Source organism: Triturus cristatus, chromosome 10 (assembly GCF_964204655.1).
Source record: "Triturus cristatus chromosome 10, aTriCri1.1, whole genome shotgun sequence".
Taxonomy (NCBI): domain Eukaryota; kingdom Metazoa; phylum Chordata; class Amphibia; order Caudata; family Salamandridae; genus Triturus; species Triturus cristatus.
The window spans coordinates 540,788,480-540,800,491 of NC_140593.1; the positions used below are offsets into that span (position 1 = coordinate 540,788,480).

Here is a 12,012-nt window from a genome sequence, read left to right on the forward strand (position 1 = left end):
TCCTCTGGAAGATCCAGAAAGCATAAAATACAGGACTGAATGTTTGTTTTTTCTGACTGTTTTTCTGACTGCGTGTTGTTTTTTTGGGGAGGCGGTTTGCACATTTTTGTTATTGATAATTAACTCACCAATTGTAGATGCTACATTTTTCACAGGGTTGGACTATAATTCCTTCCCTCTACATGTGCTGCATTGTTTATTTCGGTGTCCTAGAATAGCTTCAAGGCTACGTGTCTGAACCCCTCTAAAACTCCAAAATAAATAAATATGTAAAAATAGTACTCTCCTCATTGAATCATTAGGGTAACTCTTTGCTTCTGGCATATAAATCTAAGGGCATTCTTGCTGCCATTCATATTTACAACATTTTAGCAACACTTGTGCGAGCTGATGGTGATTGAAGGAGAATTTTTCTCGTCCCGATACACAGACTCTTCTTCATCAGAGCAACCCTAGAGAACAAAGTGGGGAGAGTCTTCTTCCGTTTCCTCTGTGAATATTCTGATTGTGTACACCTGATTCATAGATGTTGTCAATCCCAATTCCTCATAATACATTTTGGATGCTGTCCTGGGCCTTCTTCAGGTTCACAACCTCTGGTCTCCAGCATTGCTATCTATCTATATCAATGTGACTGAGTTGACAATCATCTTCCTGGCCATGTAGGTCTTCCTGAAATCTTTGTGCTACATTGTTGAATCTAACGCTTAGGGCATGTGGCTTTCGTCATTCAACCAGTGCACATGAATAACACCATAGCAGACTACTTGAGCAGAATTAATTATGCTCCTACCAAATGGCTGCATGGTAGTTTCCTTCCTCTTTGAGAAGTGGTGGCTCTGGTTGGGGTCAGACTTCGTCTAGACCCAACTGTAAGTATACTGTCTTTGCATCTTCAGCATGGGGGCAACTTATGTGCCATGTGGAGGTATTGCTTTTACACTTCATACTCTTGATGTTAGGCATTGCCTTAAGGGCTGTTTATCGTCTATTCATTTTTCATTCAAAATTGCATTATTACCCATTTATTGTTTTGTCTTTTTAGCTCCTTTACCTCTTTACCTGGAATAATGTTCTCTTTTAAGTTTTGCTTATAACCGCCCTGTCTCCTCTGTCCTTTTATAATTCTCATTTTCCTTCCTCTTTCTTCTATCATAGTTTTTTGTCTACTGTTGTGTTAGCTGTCAATCATTTAAACTGATATTGCTTGCATTTTATATTTTCTCTATTGTTTAAAATATTTCCTTACAGGATGAAACACTACATCTCTCTTTTGTGTATCTTTTCCTTTCCTATTGGTACCCTTCTTGGTGTAGTTTGAACCTCCTCACATAATGGTCCTTTTAGCTGTATTTTGATTTTCACATGCTAGTTACATTATCCATAACGTATTTCTGTGAAGTATTATGCTTTTTCAAATTCTTTTTATGAGAAGGTGGCCCTTTCCAAGTGTACTTTATCTGACTAAGAATGCTTTTAGAATAGTTTGACTCAACCAGTTAACTTACAAATTGGCCGTATTTAGGTGCGTATGTAGCAGGGGCCTGGAATATCTGATTCTTTTCTGTATTCCACCGCCTATGAAGGCTGAGCTTAGACTGCAGGCTTAAAATCTGCATGTTTTTCCAAATTTCAAGTAGTGGTGGCCGGTGAGGTATGGGGGTGGCCAGGTGGGGGGAGGGGATGTGGTTATTTGAATTTAAAAAAAAAACACTTTCCTGATCTTGCCGCGTCCCTCCATCGCCGTGTCTCTCCCGTGTCGAGTGAGTCTCTTCTGTGGACCGGAAGCACCCAGGCTCCCCACAGCCACTCACAACGCTCCAATTCAGCGTTGTGATTGGTAAGCACCCTGGCTCCACTGAGCCAATTACAACACTGCAATGCAGTGTTGTGAATGCTCTGAGCACCGTGGTTCGGCGCTCAGCCAGGGAATGGGGGCCTGGGCATGTTCTCCATGCAGGCTGTAATTCAGCTTGCATGGGGAACGTGTGAAGTGCTCATGAATGTTTGGCTGGTCCGAGAGGGCCAGTCAAACATTCATGCGCACTTTACAGAATGCACTACCCCTCCTCCTCCCCAACGTTAGGGGAGCCAAGCCCCGCTCCGCCCAAGCCTGACCATACAAAAAATAGAATGATCCATGAGCTGTGGGGCGATGCTCCTCAGCCATAGCGGTGGAGCCGCCACTGATTTCTGGGACTATTCTGCTTATATTTACCACCTGCTCTGAGCAAGCGGGTGTAGAGCCGCAACAAGTAAAACCGGGTGTGTTTCTTTTAGACCTGGTAAGTTTAAGCCTGGAAACACCTCACCACTTGTAGTTACTCCACTGCCCCTCGGGTTTTTTTTCTGCCATGCCTGTAATGAGGGCGCTAGTGATGCCAAGTTGAAAGATATGACAAAAACAGGCAGGTTCTTCATGTATAAAATTAATTCTTGTGACAAGTTTACATTTTAGATCTTCGTATTGATTGCACCTGATGTGATTTAATTGCCCTGTTTATTTGTTTTAGTCATTGGATATGATTTTGGAAAAGATGAAGTCGTTTGGATTCAATTTTCAAGATGTCAGAGCAGTATCTGGAACAGGCCAGGTAGTACACAGTATGCCAGAATATGTCAGTATGCAATTTATGTAAAGTTACATTTTTTGTTTACACTTAAAAATACATTTTAGAAAATGCATGAATCAGTGGAATATGCACATATCCTGAAGATAATGTGAAACAGGTGTAGATCTTAGATTTTCTCTTCTATCTCCTCATCTAATTCATATTAGTCTTGTTGGAATACCACTTTTTGTGAATTGTAGATTATCTCTGTCTTCTTATTGTACATACCATGCAGATATAATACAGACATCATATCAGAACATTTGGCTTTTCATTTGCAAATGCATATGATAGAGACTCTTGCATATTTGTATTGTTCCTTTATTTTAAAATAAAAGTTCTCATTATTCCCTAAAATGGTCCAGGAAATGAAGATGAAGTAATAGTGCTTTCCGGTCTGTATGCCCTTATGTCATCTCATAAGGCCAGGGTTACTGGCTGGGTGACTGACAAGAACTGAGCAGTGTGTATATGCTGGGATACACAATGTTGATGTAGACAGCTGGCTTGGGCCCCATCTGTTAAGATGTGAAACACTTGCTCCAGTGACTGAGACTGGAAGTGTAAAAACAGAAAAGAGAAGTACATCTACTGGTTTTGGTGAGGCAGCGAAACACAAAGTAATCAGCATTGATATAAAGTTGGACTGTCCATGCAAGTAAGTAGGGACAGATAGGATAGAACACCTACGGTGTATCAAGACCAGCTAGCTTCTACAGGTCTTTTGAGGTTAGTGATGCTGTTGTGTCTATGTCAAGGGTGATCATCTTTCCAGAACGGCTGAGCTCTGGTTCTCCTCTATGACCCTACATTTGCTTTACTTCATTTGTATAGCTAACTCACATTTATGCAAGGTCAGATTGAAGTAGTTAATTAAACAAAGGGTTTATTTGCCTACGGAAAGTTATATTATGAAAGAAGAATTACCTAGGGAGATTTAAGGTCATAACAGATTTCTCAAGAAATGAAAATGATAGTCAATCAGTGTTTCTGCTGAGCAAGTCTGGTTTCAATTGCCCTATAGCTTGCTCAATAATCTATTGCTAGAATTATGGTATGTTATCCTTTTACATTTCTAGTTTGAATTCCTCATAGTCTCTTTCTATATGTTTTTAACGTACAGTTCCTGTTGAATGCTGGACAAAACCTTTCATGAATAAAAGGTTAACACAATCTAAAGTCCCTGAGGCACAGTAATACTCTCCTATTCTGCAATCAATAGCATACATTGATTTACATCTACAAATGAATTAAGATATTGAGTGAAATTTCTAGATTTGCATAACTCGTTTATTTACAAAACAAATACCTTCCAACAGTTTCTGATTTTCCTCTATCACATCTGCTCACCTAATTCCATTCTATACCTGTAATTGACTACCCTCTGCTTTAATATCTAATTGAATATACAATTTTCTTTTAACTATTTAATCTATATTGTTCAGAATGTTATGTGAAAATGTATATTGCATGCTATATAACTTAAATTTTAAAAAATATGGAAAAGCAACGGTAAAATGTGAACAATATTTTATATTGCTTGCAGCAACATGGAAGCGTATATTGGAAAAAAGGAGCCAATGGAATGTTGACGAATTTATCAGCTGACCTTCCTTTACACGTACTTTTAAAGGTAGTATGTTGGATCATTGCAACTAGTTTAACACACTCAGCTATGATAACACCAGTAATTCATAGTAAATCAAGCAAATGCAACTGTGTGCTTTGTATCACTGGTAGCTTTACTTCAATCATACTCTAGTTATTTCTCTCTGAATGATAAGATGTTGAGCCTAGGATGGATTCATGTGTCCTGGATCTGAATCATGATTGATGTACAGCTTATTGTAGCCATAGGTAGCTGGGCCCTCTGTTGCAAAGCCCTGTCTACTTCACTAGGGGATTTGTAAATACATGACTGATTAGGCTTCTGCTTTATGAATACAGTCCTGTGTTCTTGATCTTCCTCGCTGCATTAACTCTTTCCTCACACAACATTCTGTTTATTTTTCTGGTAATATTTTTTTAAACCATTGCATTTACAAGTTTCTTTCAAACCAGACCATAGACTGTCGTGTACTGGGCCCTCCAAATGCATATGATGTTTTTATTGAACCTCATATAATACCTATATAACCATATATGAGCCACAATTACGGCATTACTAATACATTGTATTGAAACATATCATATGTGATTAATTATGTGTATTCAAAAAATACAATTTGTGCATAATCTAGGCAAACACACAAATTACAACATGCTTTCAGGTGCATAATGCAAATATAGGCTACCTGTTCTGTACCATGTCTAGAAACCACACATTAGATTTAGAAATTAATTTGCTCTACCTGATTACTCTCAAATAAAGCAATCATTCCCCTCTGTGACTATTGACAACTGCATACCACAACTTCATTCTGAACAAGAGTTTGTTCTTTTAGGTCTGGCTTGACAACACAGCTTTTTGGCACAACTATTGTTAGCAATTCTTTATAATATACACAGAGTGGGCTTTGGATACAACCAGTAGAGTATCTCTCCCTCTCACCTCATGCTATTGGTAGTTTGGTATATCATTTGCTCACTAGGAATTCCATGCTTTGCAACACATAAGGAAATATGTTAATTCTCAAAAACAGTCATAACCAAATAAAATCGCTCAAAGATGCATTGTTTGCACAGAAGCATATTTATTTATCTTAAGCATGCTATGTCAATGTATATATCAATTATTGTTTGCTATAAACACAAAAATTGTATGGCAGCTCAATTCCTCATCCCACATGGAATTTCAGCAGCGTGAACACAAAATGCAAAGATTATGGACGAAAAGCCCTCACTCACATGTTTGTGGAATGCTTCACCATCGGCCAGTCCACCCCATAGTGTTAGGACAAAGCCAACACCGTGGCCTCAGCCTTATTGAAAGGGAGAAAAAGATGAAGTGCTTCTGGCTAAATGAGGAGTCCAGATTTTATTCTAAACCTTCTTTTGTGTAAACCCACGGGATTTCCTTTATTAAGTGGGTACGTAGGGTAGGGAAAAAAGAACAATATTGGATGTTAATATGAGTCAATGTCTGAAACATCCCTCAAAGTCATCAATTGCCAACATGTTTCAGCTATAAAAAAGGATACCCCAGTAAAAAATATTGGGGTCCGGGTCCTTTGTCAGGGCAAAAAGCAGTACTCCTACAGTCCATCCTGTATGCGTGTCCATGTACAAAGGTAAGAATAGGTCTTACTTCTAACCATCTGGTATTCTTCTATTACTCTATCATTTTAAGGGTCCAAGTCCAGAAGTCACATCGGTGGGGAAACACTCCTGTAGTTGTACATTTGTCAAGGCACAGGTCCTGTGCTGTAACCTATGAATCCACAACGTTACTTGTGGACACAGATATTATTTTAGAATAAAATCTGTACCCCTTGAATAACCAGAAACATTTTATCTTGTTCTCCCTTTCAGTAAGGTTGAGACCACCGTATTGGCACTATCCTAACACTATGGGGCAGTCTGGCTGATGATGAAGCATGCCACAAAAATGTGGGTGAGGCCTTTCCATCCATAATCTTTGGATTTTATGTTCCTATCGCTGGAATTCCCTGTGGGTGTGAGGAATTGAGTTGTCATACCTTTTGTGTGTTTGTGTGTTAGGCTGGAGGATGTAGGGCAGTTTTTTGGAAGGTATCCTCTATCTCTTCCTTGTGTGTGATACAATGATTGTTTGATCTCAGAGATCGTGTTCTAGTGTTCAGGAGGCTCTACATTTACCATATTAGTTATGCAAATAGTTTGATGCATCTTTTACATCACATTGAAACTACCTAAAACAGTGCTGTGTGATTCGAAAAAGTGAAATGACTAGCATTTTAACACTTGATAAGCTTCTGGTGAAAGATTTATTTTTCTAACTTAATTTCTAAAAGATGACAGATTTCCCCCCACTTCAGAAGTAGGCCAAATAATTATAGATGCAGGGTCAAACAGGCCAACTTTGTTTTCTAGTTGAAGATCAGAGCCTTGCTAATATTTTCTCTTTGTGAAAGTCTCTAAATGTGTGCATTATCCATGAGTGATTTACCTCAACATTTGTTTCCCTTGTTTAGAAACAATTTTAAGTTATATTGCCCCATACTGGTGTTGCCAACCAGTAAATCAATTAGTGGTCATCAATGTATTTTAAGAGTTGGGGTTTAGATTGCAATTATTTTCTCAAGACAAATAACAGTCCAAGAGTGTATCAATACTGATTATCCAACACAAAGGTATTTCTTTTTCATCATCTTACTCTTTGTCTCTCTACACAGCCAAAGAGACTCATTTAGATCTTGGTGGACGGAATACTCCGTCACAAACGTGATGAATATCCGGTCTGCCGTATTACGATCTACATATAATGGAATCTTAATATGTCGGACGGGATCTCCGTCACGTTTGTGACTGTGTATTTCCCTCTGCCAAGCTCTAAATTAGGCCCAAAGTTTTGTAGGTAAAAGGTGCCAATGCATGTTGTGTTCTCTTGACTTCCTTTGATCTTTAGTTAATGTCAAGAGTAACACTGATTCCAAAATATTTTTATTTTTTGCTTGTCTCTGACTGTGTACAGTGCTCTGCTGCCTTATGGCTAGGTTTGCCATATAGAAATAACACATGCATGCATGCCTGGATACTGCTTACTTTTAGGGATTCAAAAAAGATCAGATCATGTGTTCCAGTTTTATTTTCTATAATCATGGATAGACGCAGAGAGCAGTGAATAGACACCCCAACTCTGTGTCATTACCCTTTTCTGTTTTACAATTGTATTGTTTATGCTACATAGATGTGTTACCCATTGTTGATTATAGGAATAAGGATTGGCACAGTTGCTTAGACCCATGTTGGCTGAAATCAGCTGCAATATATTCGTTGTTCCGAAGAAGATGACTGTGAGACAAAAATTAACTTTATATTAGTTCATTAATATTGAATCTGGATTGTTCATTTTTTTTTAAGTTATCAGTCTTTGGCAATTCTGTGACGGCAATAATTGATATAATTTTCATAACAGAGAATGTTTTAGGCACAATGGGGTGGCAATTTCAACATTGTGTATTTTAAGTTTCTCATTGTGATTTCCTTCTTTGTCAGACTTCTTTTGCTATCAATGACAGCCCCATCTGGATGGATTCTAGTACAACTGCAGAGTGCCGGTTACTTGAAGAAGCTGTTGGAGGTCCCCAGGCTCTGGCAAATTGTACTGGTTCACGGGCATATGAGGTATGATTTGTATAAAACACAAAATGTGATGTGAGGAATGGGTGCAATAATTCTAAGCATTGGCTATTGCTCGGGAAAGCATTCCAACCCACTAGTCTTGTTGCTTGCGCTACAGTTAGGAAGGACCAGGCCTGGCAGTTCAGGTTGGATCGTTCCCGCTGGAGCAGGGTTAAGACTGATTTGCAGGTACCATGGTGGGCAAAAGAAGGATGGGTTAGAATGCTACCTCAAGTGATTGCCACCGGTTAGATTTATTTTAAGCATGCTCCCCTTACATTGTGTTTTTCTTTGATGTAACCTCTGAAGTGGCCAAGGGTATGCCCAGATGTGGGTTACTGTGTTTACTATGACACTGGAACCAGGCTGTACCTGACTGAGTGCCCCCAATCGGGGCAAAACTGGACTTGGGTTGCTTCTGCTCCAGTCCCCGGTGACAACCTGGCCGGGCATTTTGGGCTAGATTGTTCCCACTGCAGCAGGGTCAAGATTAATTTGCATATGGCAGGCGAAAACTGAGGTGGCATGGTGGGCAAAAGGTTGATGGGTTAGAATGCTACTCCAAACAATTGCCAGTGGTTAAACTTATGGTTAGGCTTAATGCAAGTATTTCATCCATCACCTTCTGTGTATAGTATGGCCTGTATCAAGACAGAACTATAAAGCATTATGATAAAATGTCATCAATAAGGATTTTATTTTTTAAATGAACATTGCAGACTTCAATTCTTGTAATAAGTCTGAAAAACACAACCCCATATGTAAATCAGCATGTGTTTTTTCACACATCCTGCCAATCAGTTTGTAAATAGGACAAAGGTAATTTACTGCTTGCTACCCTTTCTTTCTTTGCCTAGTAACATTATTCAATGTTATGTAACTGTGATTAACTCATCCATTGGAAACTCGACAGAGATTAGTTATGAGGGTGATAGCTATATGATACATTTTTAATACATATCAGAAATCTAACTCTCACTCCTTGAACTTAAAATTCTTAAGTTTGGTATGCACAATACTAGCTCTTCCACTTTGCCATAAAAAAGTTACTCAGAGTCCACAATTTCGAAGTCAAATTCCGGCAAGAAAACCACAAGAATAGATACACAAAACAGGATAAATGGCAACAGCTTTAAGTTTTATAGATTTTAACTTACCTTTCTGTACAGGTATGGAGTAGACCTTTGTGTTGCTCAGTCCATTAACTTTTAATTAATTTTGCATTGTTCTTCAAAGTTTCCGTTAGAAACAGACAGAAAAACAGAGCCTCAACTATTTTTTGTCTGCTTGCCATTCTAGTCCTGTATTCCGACTTCCTCTTTGGGTCTCGCTTACAGAGAGCTTGAGCTGTGTTCTGTAGAAAGACCTGTTGTTTTAAAGCCCATTGCATTTCATTGGTGGCTTTCTCGTCACTCTCAATTGCGTTCTTATAACATGGTTTGCCTTTCTCTTCCCCAGACTATAGCATCTTTACCATCCTTTAATTGGATGACTTCTATCCTTCCACTGCTTATATTCAGAGAACTATTTTTTCAGTTTTAGCACTCCAAGAGAGTGCATATGTTTTCTTGGTTACCCCCTGTGTATTACTTCACCCCTCACAACACTGCCACCTGGCGCTCCCAGATGCATGCCTCCAGCTTGTCCATCTCTTCCTTATCCCACTTCATTCTGCTTGATTTATTTTTACCTCGCCCCAACAAGTTTCTAAATGGCAGCCTTACACCTTTCTCTTCTTCATTTGTACACACTGCATCTCTTACCGGCATTCTGTTGTCTCTCCCACCATTGGTCCACCCTGTCCCGTTTTCTTTTTTGTTATAGAGCCCAGCAGCTACAATTGCCTACTGGCGTGTTTAAATGATGCACGTTTGTGCACTTTGTATAGTTTTTTAATTTACTTCTCCAAAACAGGTGTCCGACATCTTGGTAAGGTCAATTTTTTTAAAAAGGCAGCAACAGGGTCATGATGCATATGGGCATGCATCTTTATGCATGCACACTTATTGATCATCACTGGGACTTTGTTTTGCGCAGTTGCTTTTAAACAATCTCCACTGGCAAAGCCAAAAGGGGAGAATCTTTTTTTGCTTTGCCGATGTTTTCTTTTACAGGTGAAAATCAAAGACATAGTATCCGTTTTTGCAATCTAAATACTGGGATTTCACGTACATGCAAAGAAAAAACTGTTTACTGATGATTTTGGTTGTGATGTATTAAATTCACATTTCTAAATTTGATTTCCTTCAAATCCAGCAGAGTTTCAGTTATTAAAAACGCAAATTGGGCAGTTGACAACCATATCTTGTTCCTCTAGGTACTTTAATGTAGGGCAAAAAAGCATCATTCAGAGAAGTACAAACTGTATGATTACTGAGTGACATTCCAGCGATGTATGTAGCCTTAGCAAGCATTGTGTGCTTAGCTTTCATGAAGAAAGGTAGAAACAGGATTTTGCTTGGATGACAAAATCATAGTTATCATCTATGGATTAAAGTTAGTGAGTGAAATGTGCTGGTAGTCTGTACCAGCAATGCGTCTTTTATTTTACATTACGGTATGCCTTTTAGGTATTTCTATTACTAAAGCCAATTTTATTTTTGAGAAGGTCCCTGACAAATTTCTTAAGTAATATTTTTATAACCATTAAATGTCAAAAAGCATGTTACTCAACCATTTAGTGGCAATTTTAGTTCTAAGCAAATATTGTCTGATCAGCTCTATTAAGGAGCGATAGAAAGGGGCTTTTACGTGGATGTCACAATTCTTGAAAACACCTGATTTCTTTTTTCGCTTCTCTGACTGCAGATATATCGATTTATATGTATTTGATACCGATTTCTGTATTGTTTTTCGGAGAGTCACCTTCCAGCCCACTGTATGCAGCAGGATTACAATAGCTAGATAAGAGTAGAAAAAGCATAACTGGATAAAAGGAATAAACCCTTTCGAATACTCTCTAGTTGCTGCCTTCTAAGTGGCAGACTTTCAGCTGGCACTGATCAAAAGATCAAGTTTAAGCCAAACTAATGGCGATAGTTAGCAAAGCCGTCCAGGTCAATGGCGTCAATATAAGAAGAAATTTCAAGGACTGACGCTAGCTTTTTGAAAACGCATTACTCTAAAGTTCATTGACAATCTGGTACTGGATGAACAACCATTTCTTCTTATATTGACGCCATTGACCTGGACGGCTTTGCTAACTATCACCATTAGTTTGGCTTAAACTTGATCTTTTGATCAGTGCCAGCCCCAGCATTTATATAAGTGACACTGACCAAATCTCCATGATTAGGATTAATTGTGTTGAGTTTGATCAAAAAGGGTCCTTCCTTATTTGCAATATCTACTGTCCTGAAGATGGTCTGATGGACTGACGCCTTTTAAAGACCGAAACGTCGACTCCACCACCTATTTCCGAAAGAATTACTGTAGACAAGTGATTACTATTCTCATTAGGAGATATGTCATTTTTGATTCCATTGGAAGAGATGTTACTTTCATGAATTGTAGGATTAATTTTATTTGTACCTCCTTCATGATTTATTGCTGAATTGATTGTTCATTTGTATCCCCCTTTTTAACTTGATTCATCTACATAAACAATTTTGTACTTTCATCAAAAGATATTGCTGTGTTTTGGTGCTTTTTATGTTCATTAATTGATGTTGTCAGATGACAATTGGGTGTATGATCTAACTAGACTCACTCGCTAAAGAACATTAGAACAACACATTAGAACAACTGTAGGAGAGTAGGATCTGCACTTATGTTGCCCCCACTTTTTTTCTGATGTATACACTGGTTTCTGGCTATAGTCTGGCTGGGTCCCTGCTAATCAGGGCCCCAGTCTCTCTGTTCTCTCTAAACGACTTGGTGTGCATATTAGATGCACTAGTGATTGGATACTGTGGTACTCTATGAGCCCCTAGTATATGGTACCTTAGGTACCTAGGGCATAGGCACTTCAAAGGCCTACCAGGGGCTGCAGCATGTATTATGCCACCCTTGGGAAGCATTCTCAATCTGACACCACAGGCCTGCTACTGCAGCCTGTGTGAGGTAGTGTTAGCACTCCTCACAGAGATACAGGTTTCTATATCTCACCATACACACACATATAAATCAGCCACCCCTA

At 38.8% G+C, this 12,012-nt stretch overlaps 1 protein-coding gene across 1 annotated transcript in view; it reads left to right on the forward strand.

Moving 5' to 3' along the window:
- The window catches only part of XYLB (xylulokinase), a 738,622-nt gene that overhangs the window by 112,676 nt on the left and 613,934 nt on the right, over positions 1-12,012 (forward strand). Inside the window, exons 4-6 of the mRNA XM_085632025.1 lie at positions 2,514-2,594; positions 4,159-4,245; positions 7,749-7,877. Coding sequence (XP_085488151.1) covers positions 2,514-2,594; positions 4,159-4,245; positions 7,749-7,877 — 297 coding nt within the window. The remainder of the gene's footprint in view (positions 1-2,513; positions 2,595-4,158; positions 4,246-7,748; positions 7,878-12,012) is intronic.